The sequence below is a fragment of the Lepidochelys kempii genome, chromosome 10, assembly GCF_965140265.1.
Source record: "Lepidochelys kempii isolate rLepKem1 chromosome 10, rLepKem1.hap2, whole genome shotgun sequence".
NCBI classification, from domain to species: Eukaryota; Metazoa; Chordata; order Testudines; family Cheloniidae; genus Lepidochelys; species Lepidochelys kempii.
The window spans coordinates 44,905,357-44,924,077 of NC_133265.1; the positions used below are offsets into that span (position 1 = coordinate 44,905,357).

Here is an 18,721-nt window from a genome sequence, read left to right on the forward strand (position 1 = left end):
TGCTAGTAATGATAGAGGTAAAGGAGGAAAGTCTGGATAGACCAAATGACTTGTTTACTAATGCATTTTCACTCTATAGGTACCTTCAGAGAATAGTCAACCATCCAACCATGCTGCAGGACCCTGATGTCAGGGAGTTCTTAGAAAAAGAAGAGGTTTGTATAGGGCTTGGCTATACTTGCAGATGTAGAGCGCTTTGGGTTGAACCGGCCTTCGTACAGCGCAGTAGTGAAAGCGCTCCAGTCTGTCCACACTGACAGCTGAAAGCGCCCTGGCGTGGCCACATTTTCAGCACTTGCAGTAGCATTGGGAGCGGTGCATTATGGGCAGCTATCCTAGCATTCATGTGGCTGCAACGTGCTTTTCAAATGGGGAGAGGGATGGGGTGGAGAGTGTTGTGTGTATGTGGTGTGAGAGAGTGAGTGGGGTTTTGGGGTGCTGAGTGTCAGCATGCTGTCTTGTAAGTACAGAACCCCCTGCCTCCCCCACCTCTCTCACTCAAAGCAAATATTAGCTGTTTGGTTTTTTTCTCTGAGCTGATAAGCAGCTGGCGCTTTGAAAGGGCTATTTCTGCATTCCTGCCAGAGTTTACAACAAAGACAAGAGGCAGCTTCAGTTAATGGGATTATGGGATGTTTCTGGAGGGCAATCAGAGCACTGTAACCTAACTCCTGGTTCACACTGACACTATAGGTCTCACCCAATACGCAGCAAACCTTATCCCTCTCAGGGAGGTGGAGTACCAGCAGCACTCTAACCACGGAGTTATGTGCCTTGCCAGTGTGGACAGGGAGTGAGTTAGAGCGCTCTGGGCAGCTTTTTTGCGGTATAATGTGAAAGTGTAGCCAAGGCCATAGAGAATGCATAAATACAGCTGCAGGTGTTCTGGAAGTGTATTGAGGTTGTCTACCTACATGTCTTAAGAGGATTCAAATGAAACTGCACACTTCAGGAATTAGTTTAAGTAACTTTCGCCATTAGCGTGTAACATTCTACATCTTTCACTTGAGTGTCAAAGCTATCTACACTTTTTTGCCTTTTCACTTATTTTGCATAGATTATAAGAGGTCTTCTCAACACATAGGAATTACAAGAATCAAATTCTTTTAACTTTTACAAAAATAAAGTGGGGATAAATGCCTAATCATGTGGTGAAATCACACATCTAGGACTTAGGAGACCAGACACCTGTGTCTTGCTTCCACTGGCTGACCTTGCTCAAGTCATGCAGAGTCTCATTCAGTGGCTGATCTCTGAATGCGCTCCAGAGACCTTAGGGTGGCTAGTTTCAAGTTATTGGGAAAAGGGGATGCTTTCATAAGATGGTAGGGTAGTCCTTGGTCTTTGAAAACGTGCAGGCATGACATCCAAGCTGTCCAGGTGCTTGAGCTGCAGCTGGCTGCCCAGTGTTGGCCAAAGTCAAATCAACAGACTCACTAGTCTCAAACTATGAAATGCTCAAAAGAAATCTGGGGTGGATGGGGGACTGTGACTCACTCTGCTTTACTGCACTGTCTCTTGGATCATAAGTCTTTAAAGTTCTTTTCTAGTTAAAGTGACTCAGTGTTACTCTGGGGCTCCACGCTTATTCCTGTATCGTGCTCAATTCACAGCTAAACCTCTGTGCATCCCAGCAAACTTGCCCTGGTATTTGAGTCTGTGTTCTCTTCTTGTCAGATCAAGTGATTGTGCACTCACACTTTATGAAGGAGGGTGCACAAGTGTAACCAACTGATATAGTAAATGATGCATGAGCAATAAAATCTGGCTCCATATTGGCTGTTTTGGTGCTGTAGGGCCAATGGGAATAAACTTTTTAAAATTAAACAATGATTCCACTCATGGAAGTAGAATTATTCATTGTAGAACCACCTTCTCAGCTGTACACGACTGCATGTATAGTCAGTCCCCTTGGTAAGACTATCTGTGCCAGACTTTGAGCTGGTTTTCCAGACCTGAAGGAGAGCTCTGTGTAGCTGAAAAGCTGCTCTCTTGCCAACAGAAGTTGGTCCAGTAAAAGATACTCCCTCATCCACCTTGTGTCTCAAATATCCTGCGGCCAATACTGCATACAACATCTGCCAGACTCTGAGTCATGAGCTCGCTTCTGAGGGTGGGATTGACAGAGGTAACCTGGTCAATCAGCATGCAGTTAGCTGAAATTTGATCTCCATTAAAATACTAAGTCTGAGTTTCAAATGAGCATGCCAGTCATAGCAGGGTTTCCTAATGACACTCTGCAACATGCCAGGGGATTTAGACTGTTCTAAGATAGCAAAGCTCTTGCTTCTGGCACTGTGCAGACAGTAAATCTTCAAACATTGCCCTGAGGCCCCACATATGCCTCCTGGTTCTTGGAGATCCAGTCCAGAGCGTTTAAATTCTGAGTGACTTGGGAAGCAGCTTGAACTACAGAAAGCTATATAACCAGAAAACATACTAGCAAGTGCAAATTCATACCTCTAAATTGCAGGCACTGTCATTTAACTAGCCTTATCCAGAACTAGTCTCCTGAAGTGCACTGACTCAGTTCCCTATCAGTCATTGCAATGATTATCATGGATCCAGTCAATCTAGTGTCCATGTGGTACTGTGATCAAAGTAACCAGGAGTTCAGCCACTATAGCAAACAACCAAAGGCTTTTTGATCTCTCTACAGCTGCCCCGAGCAGTAGGCACCCAGACACTGAGTGGAGCAGGTATACTAAAGATGTTCAACAAAGCCACTGATGCTGTTAGCAAAATGACCATCAAGATGAATGAATCAGACATCGTAAGTAGTCAGTGACATTTCTCCTTGGGCAGCCTCGAAGAGGGAAAACGGGTTGGCTAAGACCCAAATGTAACCTTGCAACCGTTCATTCAGTCCTCGTTCATGCCATGAGAATGTGTGAACTCGCCTCAGTTGTGGATTTGTCCATTTCAGTGGTTTGAGGAGAAACTTCAGGAGGTGGAGTGTGAGGAGCAGCGCCTACGGAAGCTACATTCTGCAGTAGAAACACTAGTCAACCACAGGAAAGGTAATGGGGTCTCTGTCTCAGTAGAACTCGCAGCTTGAACTATAGACACTGCTGAGCTTTGACCTTGTGTGGGGGTTGAGATCTGCTCACCACTAGCACCTGCTCTGCATTATGGTGCTTACCTCCTAGAGTTACCTTTGCTAATACCATGTCTGCAGTGAGTAGGAAAACAGAGCTGGAAGGGGTGGGAGAATACATCTGGCCTGTAAAATCTCCTGGTCAGGAGGCATGATGTGCAGCAGAGAAGAGGCAGAATCAGTAAGGTTAAATGTCCTGATCTGGATTCAGAGGCTGCTGCAGTAATTGAATAAACTCCAATTCCAGCTTCTGACTCCTAAGAAGCTGTTCATTCTGCTGCTTTTCATTGTGAGCTCTCTGAAGGGCAACTATATGCAGTGCGGAGCAGCAATTTCACTCTCTCTCCACATAGAAATATACAAAAACACATAGTGGCTGCCTGGGATCTGCATCTCTAGTGTGTCTGGCCACCTACTTTATTTCTCTGCCAACTTTTCCACTCTTGCTACTAGCTACAGGCACCCAGCCCTTCCCCGTCAAAGCCCCAAGAGGCAGTTGATTCTTGCTGTGGGATCACTGGCTCTTTTCAGTTGACCACATGGGTGGTCAGAAGGCAGTTGTGTTGGTAACTAAATCAGAGATAAGCAACCTTTAGCCTTCTCTCCCCCTACTCTGGGCTAATCTTTCTAGTTGGGTTGTCACTATTGGCTACTGCGTCACTTTGAGTGCTCCGCAGTCAGCTGTATTTACACTCCTCTCATTCCATCCACTAGAGTTAGTACTGAACACAGCACAGTTTGCAAAGAGTTTGGCCATGCTAGGGAGTTCAGAAGACAACACAGCCCTGTCTCGGGCACTCTCCCAACTGGCTGAGGTGGAAGAGAAGATAGAACAGCTGCACCAGGAACAGGCCAGCAATGACTTCTTCCTCCTGGCTGAGCTCCTGAGTGACTACGTTCGCCTTCTCTCAGTTGTAAGGGTAAGCAATCCTCACATCCTGTCCATTGCAGGCAAACCTTTGGCATCTTGCCACAGGAGTAGAGCAGGGCTGGCCAGAACATGGCCCTTGGAGTTGGGACAAGCCAGGAAGTGGCCACCTTCATTCTTAATGTGGAGGTGCAGGCCCAGACTACAGGTTCCAGAATTATGTGCCAACAGCATGTAGGATCGAGATGCAACACTGCATGCTGGGCCCTGTAGAGCACTATCTGAGCCTTGGTCTGGCTGCATTTCATACAAGGACCTATAGTCTGTGCTGTTGCTTTGTAGTACAGCTGAGGAAACTGTTCTCCCTGAGTTAATATAAACCATGTGTAGCTCCCATAAAATTCACTATGGCCCTTGGCTGGGCAAGGTGGGACAGGCCTGCTGTAAGCTTGTGCTGCATGAGCCCAATGCACTGACCTGGTAATTGTTCTTCATGGGCCAAGCTTAGCTCTTCTAGAATTCTCCCCTCTGACCCATGCAGTCAGCCTCAGGATGCATTACAAATTGGTACAAAGAGCAAAGTCCTAGAGTAGCTGAGAGCCCAGGAAAGGGATTAGCTTCATTAGCCATTGGCACAGAACATGGAGCCCAGGTGGTATCTGGGGCTCAGCTCATTTTAAAGATTTCCTTTTCTTGCTGCTGTTCTAGATTTCTCACTTCCACTTATGCCATTTTGTCCAATCTTTGCAAACTGTTGTAAATTGCTCCTTCCCGTCTCTCTCCTTGACAGTGCCGTACACTGCGTTGGGAGTCCAGAGAGGAAGTCTGGCTTGGTGGTTAGGGTGTTCGCCCGGAGCTTGGAAGACCTGGGTCCTAATCCGGGCTCTGTCTCATACTGTGACACCTTATGCAAGACACTTAATGTGTCTGGGCCGCAGTCCCATCTGTCAAATGGGGCAATAGTGCATACTTAGGAGGGAATTGTGGGGGATAAATACACACAAACTGAGCTGAGAATTCAGACACTTCCTGTAGAAGTTTAAGATGTTAGAAACCAGACTGTGTTGTAGGGACGATGTATTGACTTTTTGCTGGGGGAAATCTCCAGCAGGAAGGTCAGGATTTCTACACCTTTGTTTCCCCCCTAGGTTGTCTTTATCCTTCAGTGTCTGAAATGCTCTTGGGCTTTTACGAAAGCCCAAGTAGTTTGTCTCCTGTGTTCTGAAATGGATGCTCACCCCCCCCCCCCCAAACTCCTGACTGACGTTGGTGAGGGTTATCTGTTCACAGGCAGCTCTTGCAGATCACCTGATACCAAACATACCACTGAAGCATATGGTCAACACCCAGGTTTCTAACCCATGTTACAGATCAGTACCCGAATGGCCAGAGTTTGAAATGCTGATTTCCATAAATCCGACTGAAAACAATATGAGCTGCAGGTACTTGGCACCTTTGAAAATTAAGCATTTAACTCCAAGCACTTGGGTTTGAAAGTGCTGGCTGAGTCCTGGGACAGCTTATCTGTGAAGCCATAAAGATACTGGGGCAAGGAGCCTGCAGGGAGGAATAGCCTGTCCCAGTCACTTACATGTGCCCTTGCTGCATGGGATTAGCATCTGCCTCTCATGATTGGAAAGGTCACTTGTGACATCTAATGGAAGAACCACATTCTGGAAGGAGCGTGTGCCCCTAGTCTCTGGAGCTGTGCTAAGCATTCTGGGAGCAAGGGCCACTACAAGGTCTGAGCAAATCTCTACTTTTGAGCACTTTGCTTTCTCTGGGTAGCATTCGTAACAGCACAGGGGACATCTGTTGAACAGGTAGCATCTAGTGACCTTGTTCTCCCAGCCTCTTTTCCCACTATACAAGACTTGTGCTATGCAGCAGACTCAGGCCTGCTCAATTGCCTTGCTCAGTTTGTAAAATTATTCTAATTTCCTAACGGGGGACATAGGGGAGAAACAGGGACTCTGAAAAGCTTTCTTCATTGCAGCATCATCCTGCAGATCCATGACCTGTCCTGGGCCATTCATGTGCACTGGTCTCTCCCTACCTTAACAGACCAGTTGATGTGGCCTTTGGATTTTCCAATCCCAAAGGGGGCAAGATTTGGGTTTCCTGAAGCACAAGGAGTCTCTGGCCTTACCATGCAGTATGCTGGCTCCTCCTCCAGTCTGAAACTCCAGTTCCAGAGCTCTGAAGGAGCAGGTTGCACCTGTTGAAATTCTGCAACATGTAGCCAGAGTCTTCAATTCAGAGACTCTCGTCAAAGGGAAGGTCTTCCAGATCTTGTCAAGAGACAAAGGTGCTCTACTGCCTTGAAACACACCCTGAGAGCTCCAGAGCAGAGACAGTAAATTACCCAGATCAAACTATCCTCTTGGGATTACTAGCTCAAAAATAGCTTGGTGGGTGACCGTCACTGGAGCAGGAAGGAAGGTTGTTATGAGACTCCTGGAAGTCAGTCAGTCACAGGTAATGTAAACTGTGCACTGGCCCATCCCAGAGCCAGGGGGCAGTGTCCTATCAGACACAGAGCAGTGAAGCTCTCCTAGCAGAGGCTGGAGCAGGCCAGTGGAGGGGACTGGCACAATAGCTTTTCACTGCCAAATACAGCCCCCCCCCCCCCCCCTTGACTGCATAACAAACCTCTTGTAATGTTGTGACCATCCCCTTACACAGATGCACTGAATGCAGCTGTGAGGGCAAACTGCTGGTCTAATGTTCTGTCTGCTCCGGCACTGGCAGGGTGCCTTTGACCAGCGCATGAAGACCTGGCAGCGTTGGCAGGATGCGCAGACCATGTTACAGAAGAAGCGGGAGACTGAGGCCAGGCTGCTGTGGGCCAACAAACCTGACAAGCTACAGCAGGCCAAAGAGGAGATCTCTGAGGTGAGGAACTTTTGCGGGAGTGGGAGGCAAGCTGCCTCAAACCAGGGCATCTGCCAAGCAGGCCTTGGTTTAATGTGTCATTGTGCTCTGCAATTGCCTTGGTTTGGCAGCCAAACCAGTGCAATGACCCTTTCCTTCTGCACACCATCCCAACAAGCCCAGTTACCAAGTAGCACTGCACAGGAACTATAAATAAAAGGTCCAGGCCACTTCTCTAGACCAGACACTGGCTCTGCTTCCACCCCAGTGGGGAGTTGCATGTCCTAAGCCTAGGACGGGGTGACCAAACGGTGGCTCACAAGCAACACATGGCTTTTACTGTTAAAGTGTGGCTTGAGGAGCCCCCTTCCCTGTTTTCCACCTACCAGATGTGGGAGTGGGAGCTTGGGACCTCTGCTTTGCAGTGGAATAGTGGCTTCCGCCCAGCGGGGTGGCAGGGATGGTGTCTCAGGGTGCACCCCAACTCTCAAACTTCTGAAGATTTGTCTCATACGGCTCAGAAGGTCAGTACACTTTTGGTCATCCCTGGCCTAGGAGATAGGACATTCCATCAGTGGAAGGGATGGGTTTCTGGCTAATAAGTATTTTGCCCCTCTTTGTGTAGGACCCAAGCCTGGTTTAAACAGAGGCCTGTCAGTGCAAGGCTCTGTAGGGGGAGATCTTTCCGCCCATAGAGGGACCTTTCCAGTGCACCATGTCCGATGCAGAGCAAGTGACCTAGCTCTGTCTTCCTCCAGCTTGATGGCATGGCAAAATCCAACAAGAGTTGAGGGACATGGGGCAGGGGCTGCAGCTGGCTGTATAGTCGTAATGAGAGGACCTGATGGACAAAGGGGCTGTGCATCCTGGGGAGCTCTGCTGTAATAGCCCAAGAGCCAGATTGTTCCCTCTGAGGGGAGACGTTTGAGTCTGCAGGGAATCTCCCTTGAGGTTATCTGCTGGGAGTTGTAGGTGGCACTAAGCAGCTCAGCAGTGGATGTATTGGAAGAGGAAGTGACTATAATCCAGATGGGGTCTGCCCTGCCCTGGGAGATGTAGGAAATAACATGATCTGTCAACTCTTTGCAGTGGGAGTCTCGTGTGACGCAGTATGAAAGGGATTTCGAGCGGATTTCTTCTGTGGTCCGCAAGGAAGTGACACGGTTTGAGGTACAGTGGATCCCAGTCCTTCCTGCAGCATGCACATAACCAAACCTGGCAACTCGCTCCCATCTTGCATTCCCTTCTGCCTTCAGAGGGGCATTACAGTCTTCCCTAGCCACTGCTACTGAGATGTCTAATGGTGGGGTGGGTAGAAGGGAGTTCTCCCAAGCCCTTCCGTGCTCCTCCCAGATAGTGTCTCCTGGATTCAGTGAGGACTATAGAACTGGACAATCCAGCCTGATTGGACAAAAATCAACTTCTGTTTCACTCCTCTCTCCGTCCCTCACCCAGCCCCTCCAGGGGTAACATGCACAGAGCTCTGGTCTCTGCACTGCCCTGGCGTCCACTCACACATACACAGTGTGGAATGGTGCACTCTAATAGCAAATATCCCAGCAGCTTATTGCTGGCAACTTCAGGTAGCCCCTTCAGGCCACTGACAGGAGTGCTATCCTCTTCCCAGCTGCTTCTAATCCGATTAATCTGTACCCAAGATCTTAAGCTGCATTTTGGTCCTATGGCAGCTTTATTATCTGTTGTATTGAATGTGCCTGATATAACCACTAGGTGCTCAAATTAAGAATCCTAAATGAAAACTTGAAGCAAAATCCTCTTTGCAGCTCTTCCTGAGTCTTGCCTGTTCCAGCTGGAGATGAACCACACTGCAGATATGAAAGGCTGAATTAATTAATGTCCTCTCTTGCAGAGAGAGAAATCAAAGGACTTCAGAAATCATGTGACTAAATACCTTGAGACACTCTTAAACTCACAGCAGCAGGTGAGAATCTCTGACCAGCAGCTCATAAATCCCTCAGCTGGTTTGTTCCTGACATCAGCAACAAGTCCAGTCAAATGTAGGAGGATGTGAATTGGGTTACACCTGGCAAAGTGAAGCCTAGCTCTGAAAACATCCACTAAAGACTCCTATATAGTGCATGCACAATGCAGTGTTGGCTACCCTGGCAATCCAGAGACTTACCCAGCCCCAGAGTGTATGGAGAAGTGGTGATGCTCCTGAGCAGAGATGAGGGGTGTCTGTTTTGGATAACCATGTCCCATCAGAGGCTAAGCTAAACCTGGAAACTTGTATCATAGTGATGGTACAAGCAGCAGGAAATAGAGTAGTTAAGCATGGCTACTTAATAACAAGCCAGGCCATCAATATAGCCGGAGGTCTGCCTTGATCAGTCAAAACGAGCAAGGGTCAGTGTGATTCCATTACACCACTATCTACAAATTCTTCTATAGACAGTATAGTTGTTCCCGTGTTGTAGAAGGAACAGGCCTTTTCCTTTAAAGCACTAGACTACAACTGGGAACTTGTCTTGGCAGATGACTGGCAGCTTGCTTGCTGACTGTTTGTCTTTGTCTCCTTGTGGTCTCTGCAGCTGGTGAAGTACTGGGAGGCATTCCTACCTGAAGCAAAGGCCATCTCATAACCAGACCAAGCAAACCAGAACACACCTGAACTTACTTTGCCTTTTTATACACTGTACCTCTTCGCCTTTTACGGACAGACCCTAACTGAATGCATCCTGCAGAGCTGTTAGAGATTTAACCCCAAAATGAGCAGCAGCCCAGACAATAACTCTTCTAACTGTATTTTTGATTTAGCTTCATATATATATATATATATATATATTTTCTTAATGGAGAGACTAATTTCCTGCTTTCAGCCAAGACCTACAGTATGTGGTGCATGTGGGGAGGGGGTTAATGATATGTGTATATAAACAAAATGTATATTTTTCAGGCTGGGCTCTAGGACCTGGGAATAATGGCTTTCTGTTACTCCTGCAGTGCCATGAAGATTATGTAATAAAATATTTAAAAATCAGGGCAAACAAGCTAATTCTTGTTTCTTCAGCATAGGTGCCACATGGCTGGAGGTGGAGCATCTTGTCAAACTAAGCTAAAGTTTATCACAGGATGGCTTTTATTTCAAGTATATTGTGGGAAGCTGGAAACCAGGTTCTCAATTAAAACAAACACTGGAAGTTCTGGAGTGGAAATTTGGTTAGAATATCACTTCAAACCCTCCCTCCCTGGGCTAGCGACAGGTGTTAGACTTAACTGCTCAGTGGGGTAATGGACCTACTGTCAGGCAGTACCCCCATCTTCTAACCCTCCAGACTCGTGGGGGGCGGAGGGGGAGAGAGTGGTCTGTGAGACAGGACTCCTAGAGGAAACCCCCTTAGTCATCAGCTTTCTCCTCCCCACCCAAGTTTAGTGTGCACTGTGCCCTCCATTGTGCAATGGGCCTTTGTTCTGTATCTTGCACCTGCAGAGCCTATTAATTATCCTTCTGTCTTGCCAGCCCTGAGCATTCAAAACTGAATTGGACCCCAGGACTGAAAACCAAACGTTTCAACTTGCCTTCTTGCTGGAACCTGTACAGCTCCCAAGTACAGAACCAAAGCCTGACCCCAGGAGTCTCTGCTCTCACTTAAATGTGGAACTTGGCTGGTTGTGACTCCAGAAGCTGACACTGTAAAACACCAAATATCACAGGACACTTGACAAAATCCCAGGCTGAGACTGCTGTGCCTCTTGCTTGTGAGCTGTGTTGTGGGGAAACAAGCTTCCTCAAATAAGACTTTTGACTTAGGATCACAGGGAGCTGCAGGACCCCCTGGGCTTCTAGTATTCCATTTCTGCCTTCTGCCACTGATGATCACCCTTGTCTTACATATTAAGATTCATCAAAGTAGACTGTTATGCAGAAAAAAGAACCTGGCTAGATCGTCAAGCTCAACAGGTAGTGATCAATGGCTCCATGTCTAGTTGACAGCCAGTATCAAGCAGAGTGCCCCAAGGGTTGGTCCTGGGGCTGGTTTTGTTCAAATCTTCATTTAATGATCTGGAGGAGGGCATGGATTGCATCCTCAGCAAGCTTGCAGATGACACTAAACTGGGAGGAGTGGTAGATATGCTGGAGGGTAGGGATAGGATACAGAGTGACCTAGACAAATTAGAGGATTGGGCCAAAAGAAATCTGAGGTTCAACAAGGACAAGTGCAGAGTCCTGCACTTGGGACGGAAGAATCCCATGCGCTGCTACAGACTAGGGACCGAGTGCCTCAGCAGCAGTTCTGCAGAAAAGGACCTAAGGGTTACAGTGGATGAGAAGCTGGATATGAGTCAACAGTGCGCCCTTCTGGACAAGACAACAGCATTTTGGGCTGTATAAGTAGGGGCATTGCCAGAAGATAGAGGGATGTAATCATTCCCCTCTATGCAACATTAGTGAGGCCTCATCTGGAATACTGGGTCTAGTTTTGGGGCCCCACACTACAAGATGGATGTGTAAAAATTGGAGAGAGTCCAGCCGAGGGCAACAAAAATGAGTAGAGAGCTGGAGCACATGATTTTTAAGCAGAGGTTGAGGGAACTGGGATTGTTCATTCTGTGGAAGAGAAGAATGAGGGGAGATTTGACAGCTGCTTTCAACTACCTGAAAGGGGGTTCTAAAGAAGATGGTGAATTAGACTGTTCTCAGTGGTAGAAGAGGACAGGACAAGGAGTAATGGTCTCAAGTTGCAGTGGGGGAGGTTTAGGTTGGATATTAGGAAAAACTTTTTCACTAGGAGGGTGGTGGAATCTCCTTCCTTAGAAGTTTTTAAGGTCAGGCTTGACAAAGCCCTGGCTGGGATGATTTAGTTGGGGCTTGGCCCTGCTTTGAGCAGAGGCTTGGACTAGATGGTCTCTTGAGGTCCCTTCCAACCCTGATCTTCTATGGAATGCAAACGATCACCAGAAGGATCTGAACAGTGCATCAAAAGGCCTTGGCTGCAAGGTTGTTTACACGTATTCCTCCACCAGCTTTTAGTGTCCCACTCTCCGTAGGGAATTAATGTTCTAGTGAACTCCTTTAACGCAGGTTCGTTCTGCTAGATGCTGCTGTCATGTGCTTTTGGAATCTGTTACCTAGCAACAGTCAGTGCAGGAGAAATGGGTTTGATCACAGCTTCTCCCTCTTAAATAGGGCTGCCATCATGTTGGAGGTCTTGGCCCAATGGGCTAAAAGTTTTTAGCCATAGGCTAGCCCCTGCCCTTAGCTTAACAGGTTCAATTTTAGCTGTTTTGGTATCCTAAGCAGTAAGAAGGCAATTAGCCAGGCATTTACACTCAGCGTTGCACCTTGAGGGCCAGCTTGCCTAGAGTTTGCTCAAATGGTGGTAGTTCAGGGCGTTGTGTATGAGACTGCAGAGCGCTGCATTGTCTTAACAGCTCTAATCAACTCACACTTGATACCCCTCCTCCTCTGAACAAAGCATGAGTGGAATGCAAACAGCTGTTTCCTTTTCCTCAGCAGGGAATGAGCCATGTCCCTTTGAAGGGGCAGGGGTAGTGTCCCTAAGAAGAGGTAAGGCCTATAACCTCATTCCAAGTAGTGTCTGACCCTACAGAAATCTTAGCTGCAGTACTATATATATATATACATTTCTGCACTCCTTGGGGGGGCCATCTTCACACAGGGCCTAGTGAACATCAGCTGTGCTCCAGGTCTAACTAGTTATGGCTAAGGGTATGTCTACACTACAAAATTAGGTCAAATTTATAGAAGTTGGTTTTTTAGAAATTGTTTTTATATATTCAAGTGTATGTCCCTGCACAGAAAATGCTCTAAGTGCATTAACTCGGCAGAGTGCTTCCACAGTACCGAGGCAAGCATTGACTTCCGGAGTGTTGCACTGTAGGTAGCTATCCCACAGTTCCTGCAGTCTCCACTACCCATTGGAATTCTGGGTTGAGATTCCAATGCCTGATGGGGCTAAAACATTGTCGTGGGTGGTTCTGGGTACATATCATCAGGCCCCCGTTCCCTCCCTCCATCCCTCCATGAAAGCAGCAGCAATCGTTTCACGCCTTTTTTTTTTTTGAGTTACCTGTGCAGACGCCATACCATGGCAAGCATGGAGCCCGCTCAGCACACTTTGGCAATTAGGAGCACATTAAACACCACACTCATTATCCAGCAGTATATGCAGCACAAGAACCATGCAGAGTGATACCGGGCGAGGAGGCGACGTCAGCGCAGTCACGAGAGTGATCAGGACATGGACACAGATTTCTCTGAAAGCATAGGCCCTGACAATGCATGCATCATGGTGCTAATGGGGCAGGTTCATGCGGTGGAACGCCGATTCTGGGCTTGGGAAACAAGCACAAACTGGTGGGACTGCATAGTGTTGCAGGTCTGGGACGATTCCCAGTGGCTGTGAAACTTTTGCATGCGTAAGGGCAATTTCATGGAACTTTGTGACTTACTTTCCCCTGCCCTGAAGCGCATGAAGACCAAGATGAGAGCCGCCCTCACAGTTGAGAAGCGAGTGGCGATAGCCCTGTGGAGGCTTGCAACGCCAGACAGCTACCGGTCAGTTGGGAATCAATTTGGAGTGGGCAAAGCTACTGTGGGAGCTGCTGTGATGCAAGTAGCCCACGCAATCAAAGATCTGCTGATATCAAGGGTAGTGACCCTGGGAAATGTGCAGGTCATAGTGGATGGCTTTGCTGCAATGGGATTCCTTAACTGTGGTGGGGCCATAAACAGAACCCATATCCCTATCTTGGCACCGGAGCACCAAGCCGGCGAGTACATAAACCGCAAGGGATACTTTTCGATAGTGCTGCAAGCTCTGGTGGATCACAAGGGACGTTTCACCAAAATCAACATGGGATGGCCGGGAAAGGTACATGACTCTCGCATCTTCAGGAACTCTGGTCTGTTTCAAAAGCTGCAGGAAGGGACTTTATTCCCAGACCAGAAAATAACTGTTGGGGATGTTGAAATGCCTATATGTATCCTTGGGGACCCAGCCTACCCCTTAATGCCATGGCTCATGAAGCCGTATACAGGTAGCCTGGACAGTAGTCAGGAACTGTTCAACTACAGGTTGAGCAAATGCAGAATGGTGGTAGAATGTGCATTTGGACGTTTAAAGGCGCGCTGGCGCAGTTTACTGACTCGCTTAGACCTCAGCGAAACCAATATTCCCACTGTTATTACTGCTTGCTGTGTGCTCCACAATATCTGTGAGAGTAAGGGGGAGACGTTTATGGCGGTGTGGGAGGTTGAGGCAAATCGCCTGGCTGCTGGTTATGCGCAGCCAGACACCAGGGCGGTTAGAAGAGCACAGGAGGGCGCGGTACGCATCAGAGAAGCTTTGAAAACCAGTTTCATGACTGGCCAGGCTACGGTGTGAAAGTTCCGTTTGTTTCTCCTTGATGAAACCCCCCGCCTCTTGTTTCACTCTACTTCTCTGTAAGTTAACCACCCTCCCCTCCTCCCTTCGATCACCGCTTGCAGAGGCAATAAAGTCATTGTTGCTTCACATTCATGCATTCTTTATTCATTCATCACACAAATAGGGGGATGACTACCAAGGTAGCCCAGGAGGGGTGGTGGAGGAGGGAAGGAAAATGCCACACAGCACTTTAAAAGTTTAAAACTTTAAAATTTATTGAATGCCAGCCTTCTGTTTTTTGGGCAATCCTCTGTGGTGGAGTGGTTGGTTGGCCGGAGGCCCCCCCCCACTGCGTTCTTGGGCGTCTGGGTATGGAGGCTATAGAACTTGGGGAAGAGGCTGGTTGGTTATTCAGGGGCTGTAGCAGCAGTCTGTGCTCCAGCTGCCTTTGCTGCAGCTCAACCATTCACTGGAGCATATTGGTTTGATTCTCCAGCAGCCTCAGCATTGAATCCTGCCTCCTCTCATCACTCTGCTGCCACATTTGAGCTTCAGGCCGCCACCTCTCCTTCCAGTCATTTTGTGCTTTTCTGCACTCTGACATTATTTGCCTCCATGCATTCCTCTGTGCTCTGTCAGTGTGGGAGGACAGCATGAGCTCAGAGAACATTTCATCAGACGTGCGTTTTTTTTTGTTTTTTTTTTCTTTCTAATCTTCATTAGCCTCTGGGAAGGAGAAGATCCTGTGATCACTGAAACACATGCAGCTGGTGGAGGGAAAAAAAAGATAACGGTATTTAAAAAGACAAATTTTATAAAACAGTGGCTACACTCTTTCAGGGTAAACCTTGCTGTTAACATTACATACCTAGCTTGTGCTTTCATTACAAGGTCGCATTTTGCCTCCCCCCACCGCGTGCCTACCCCCTCAACCCTCCCCACACCCCGTGGCTAACAGCGGGGAACATTTCTGTTCAGCCGCAGGCAAACAGCCCAGCAGGAACAGGCACCTCTGAGTGTCCCCTGAAGAAAAGCACCCTATTTCAACCAGGTGACCATGAATTATATCTCACTCTCCTGAGGATAACACAGAGAGATAAAGAACGGATGTTGTTTGAACACCAGCAAACGTACACTGCAATGCTTTGTTGTACAATGATTCCCGAGTACGTGCTACTGGCCTGGAGTGGTAAAGTTTCCTACCATGGAGGACGCAATAAGGCTGCCCTTCCCAGAAACCTTTTGCAAGGGCTTTGGGAGTACATCCAGGAGAGCCGCGAATGCCAGGGCAAATTCATCCTTTCACATGCTTGCTTTTAAACCATGTATACTATTTTAAAAGGTACACTCAGCGGAGGTCCCTTCTCCGCCTGCCGGGTCCAGGAGGCAGCTTTGGGTGGATTTGGGGGGTACTGGCTCCAGGTCCAGGGTGAGAAACAGTTCCTGGCTGTCAGGAAAACCAGTTTCTCTGCTTGCTTGCTGTGAGCTATCTACAACCTCATCATCATCTTCTTCTTCATCCCCAAACCTGCTTCCGTGTTGCCTCCATCTCCATTGAAGGAGTCAAACAACACGGCTGGGGTAGTGGTGGCTGAACCCCCTAAAATGGCATGCAGCTCATCCTAGAAGCGGCACGTTTGGGGCTCTGACCCGGAGCGGCCGTTCGCCTCTCTGGTTTTCTGGTAGGCTTGCCTCAGCTCCTTAAATTTCACGCGGCACTGCTTCAGGTCCCTGTTATGGCCTCTGTCCTTCATGCCCTGGGAGATTTTGACAAAGGTTTTGGCATTTCGAAAACTGGAACGGAGTTCTGATAGCACGGATTCCTCTCCCTATACAGCGATCAGATCCCGTACCTCCCGTTCAGTCCATGCTGGAGCTCTTTTGTGATTCTGGGACTCCATCATGGTCACCTCTGCTGATGACCTCTGCATGGTCACCTGCAGCTTACCACACTGGCCAAACAGGAAATGAGATTCAAAAGTTCACGATCCTTTTCCTGTCTACCTGGCCAGTGCATCTGAGTTGAGAGTGCTGTCCAGAGCGGTCAAAATGGAGCACTCTGGGATAGCTCCCGGAGGCCAATACCATCGAATTGTGTCCACAGTACCCCAAATTCGACGCGGCAAGGCCGATTTAAGCGCTAATCCACTTGTCAGGGGTGGAGTAAGGAAATCAATTTTAAGAGCCCTTTAAGTCGAAAAAAAGGGCTTCATCATGTGGACGGGTGCAGGTTTACATCAATTTAACGCTGCTAAATTCGACCTAAAGTCCTAGTGTAGACCAGGGCTAAGACAAAGGAGAAACCTGGTGTAGGCTATGCCTAGTGTCATTGCTGTGAGCCGTGACAGATTCAAAATGGTAAAAGCGACATGTAAAGCCATAAATGTCCCTCTGGAGCAGTGGTTTTCAACCTGGTGAGGGTGGGGGCTGCACATCCATTTGACCCTTTTTTTAAGGGTTCTGCAAATGAGAAAAAAAGGTTAAAAACCTCTGACCTAGCAAAGCTACCCCCCTGGTTGCCTGGAGGGAGAGTGTGCTGTGGAGCACTGCAAGCCCCCTGCCCATGTCTAGAATTACCATGTTTTATCCCTCAACCCTGCAGAGAAATATGGGCCCCATGCTCTGTATACTAAAGGGGTGAAGGAACCACTGAGCCTGGGACAAGGCATTTAATGATGTCTGCAAACAAGCAGCTAGTCCACAGAATATGGTAGCTTACAGCCAGTGAGCTGCTAAAGGGATGTTCTACCTACCCTGCCCAGCATGTCACTTTTTCCTGAAGGGCAGCCACCTGTGGGCACAGCAACACCCCACAGGCCTGAGACAAGAGAATGAGCCCCACGGGGATTATTCAGAAGATGTGCTTTAACATCTCTCAAGGCTGAATTTCACTCTCCCTTTGCCCCTGCCCAGCCAAGAGCCTACCTTCCCCTAGAAGCCAAGCACAGTATGGTCCTGCCTTGCTGAGGGCTGGGGCGAGGGTGTCCAGGTCGAGGATAAAGATGCAACAGATCCAAACTCTCAAACTGTCTGTTTCCTGTCCTAGCAGCAAAGGGGAACCTGGCATGCAACCACCCCAGCGGTGCTTTCCTTGAAGCTAGTCATTTGCAGGGATAGTTGCAGAGCATAAATTTCACCTCTTCCTCTAGGCTCGCTGTGAGCTGCCTTCAAGGAAAGGCTTTAGGGGCTAAGCATTGGGATAGCTGCTGTACCAGTGCAGGGTATGGATCATTTATGTCCCCCTATAGAAACAAATAAGACATAAGCCTTTCCGCTAGTGTCTAATCCAGGGATTCTCAACCTCTGGGTCATGACCGCAAATTACATTGCGAGAATGACAAAGTTGTGTGGGAGGCGTGGAGGGGGGTGGTCAGGGTTGGGTCCTGCCCCGGGGGGGTGGGGGGGATTGTAGAGTCTGTCCCCATACTTGCCCAATCACAGCTCCTGCAGCTCCAGTCCCACGGGACTGTGAGAGGGCTCATCTTGTACACGGGGTTGCAATGCTGCCCAGGTTTGGCCCAACCCCCCAGTATCATGATGATGTGGGGTGCTGGCTGGGCCAAATGTGTGAGTGGCGCTGCAACCTCACGTGCTAGGTCACAACCCCTCTCATGCAAATTTGGCCTGGCGCGGGGGGCTATCCCCAAGCTGAGCAGTGCTGCTACCCCAGAGGTTGCAACAAGAGGGGCTGGAAGCCAAGCTCAGCCAGTCCTGCAGGTCAGGAGCCGCTGCTATGGTACACAGTGTACTTGTTTAGTACTTACTGTGTTCATAGGGATAGTGTATCTCAGGTATTCAGTAAGCCAGATGGTTTTTGCATTGAAGCTATTTAGTGGGTCATAAGAGGCCCTTGAGGTTTAGGCCTGGGGCCTGAACCCTAGCAGCTTGAGAACCATGCTCTAATCCATCCTGCTACTAGTGAAGGTCATAACAAAGGTGGGGAAGGGACGAGGCAGGCCAGGCTCCCAGGAAGATGGGGCAGTCACCAAAATGTTTCACAGGGTGGTGTGGCAGCTCCTGGGGCTCCTGTCCCACACGGCTGGCCGGGCTCGACTCCCTGCTCCAGGCACTGCAACCTCTGGGTCCCAGCACCATTCAGGTTTGGCCCAGCCGTCATGATGAAGGGAGCCAGGGTAGTTCAAATATGAGTGAGTGGCCCTGGAACCCCATGAGTCCTGTCACAAGCCCCTCACACAAATTTGGTCCAGTCAGGGGGGCAGGGCCAAACCTGAGCAGTGCTGCAGCCCTGGAGGTTGCAACACCTGGAGCGGAGAACCAAGCCCAGCCCGTCCCACAACACAGGAGCTACACTGTGGGGAGCGGGCCGGCCAGGACCCAAGCAAAAACACCCTGGAGCGTCCACCCCCAGACTATTTACTGGGTCACAACAGGCCATAAACATTTCCAAATGGGTCCTGAGCCCAAAAAGTTTGAGCACCGCTGGTCTAAGGGATGGCCACATTCTGATGGCTCCATTGAATTAGGTATTTAGTAGGGCTGTCAATTAATTGCAGTTAATTCACACGATTA

The 18,721-nt window shown here is 48.6% G+C and overlaps 1 protein-coding gene across 5 annotated transcripts in view; it reads left to right on the forward strand.

The window, feature by feature from the left end:
• SNX1 (sorting nexin 1) overlaps positions 1–9,840 on the forward strand; it is a 40,718-nt gene extending 30,878 nt beyond the window's left edge. Inside the window, exons 8-15 of one of the 5 annotated variants that reach the window (XM_073363197.1) lie at positions 80–155; positions 2,660–2,773; positions 2,927–3,020; positions 3,812–4,017; positions 6,717–6,860; positions 7,929–8,009; positions 8,710–8,781; positions 9,392–9,840. In XM_073363197.1, the coding sequence (XP_073219298.1) occupies positions 80–155; positions 2,660–2,773; positions 2,927–3,020; positions 3,812–4,017; positions 6,717–6,860; positions 7,929–8,009; positions 8,710–8,781; positions 9,392–9,442 (838 nt within the window). In that variant the 3' untranslated portion in view covers positions 9,443–9,840. Of the gene's footprint in view, positions 1–79; positions 156–2,659; positions 2,774–2,926; positions 3,021–3,811; positions 4,018–5,255; positions 5,408–6,650; positions 6,861–7,928; positions 8,010–8,623; positions 8,782–9,391 lie in introns of those variants that run through there. The other 4 variants (XM_073363198.1, XM_073363199.1, XM_073363200.1 and 1 more) reach the window with 4 other exon arrangements.
• Positions 9,841–18,721: the final 8,881 nt, after the last annotated feature.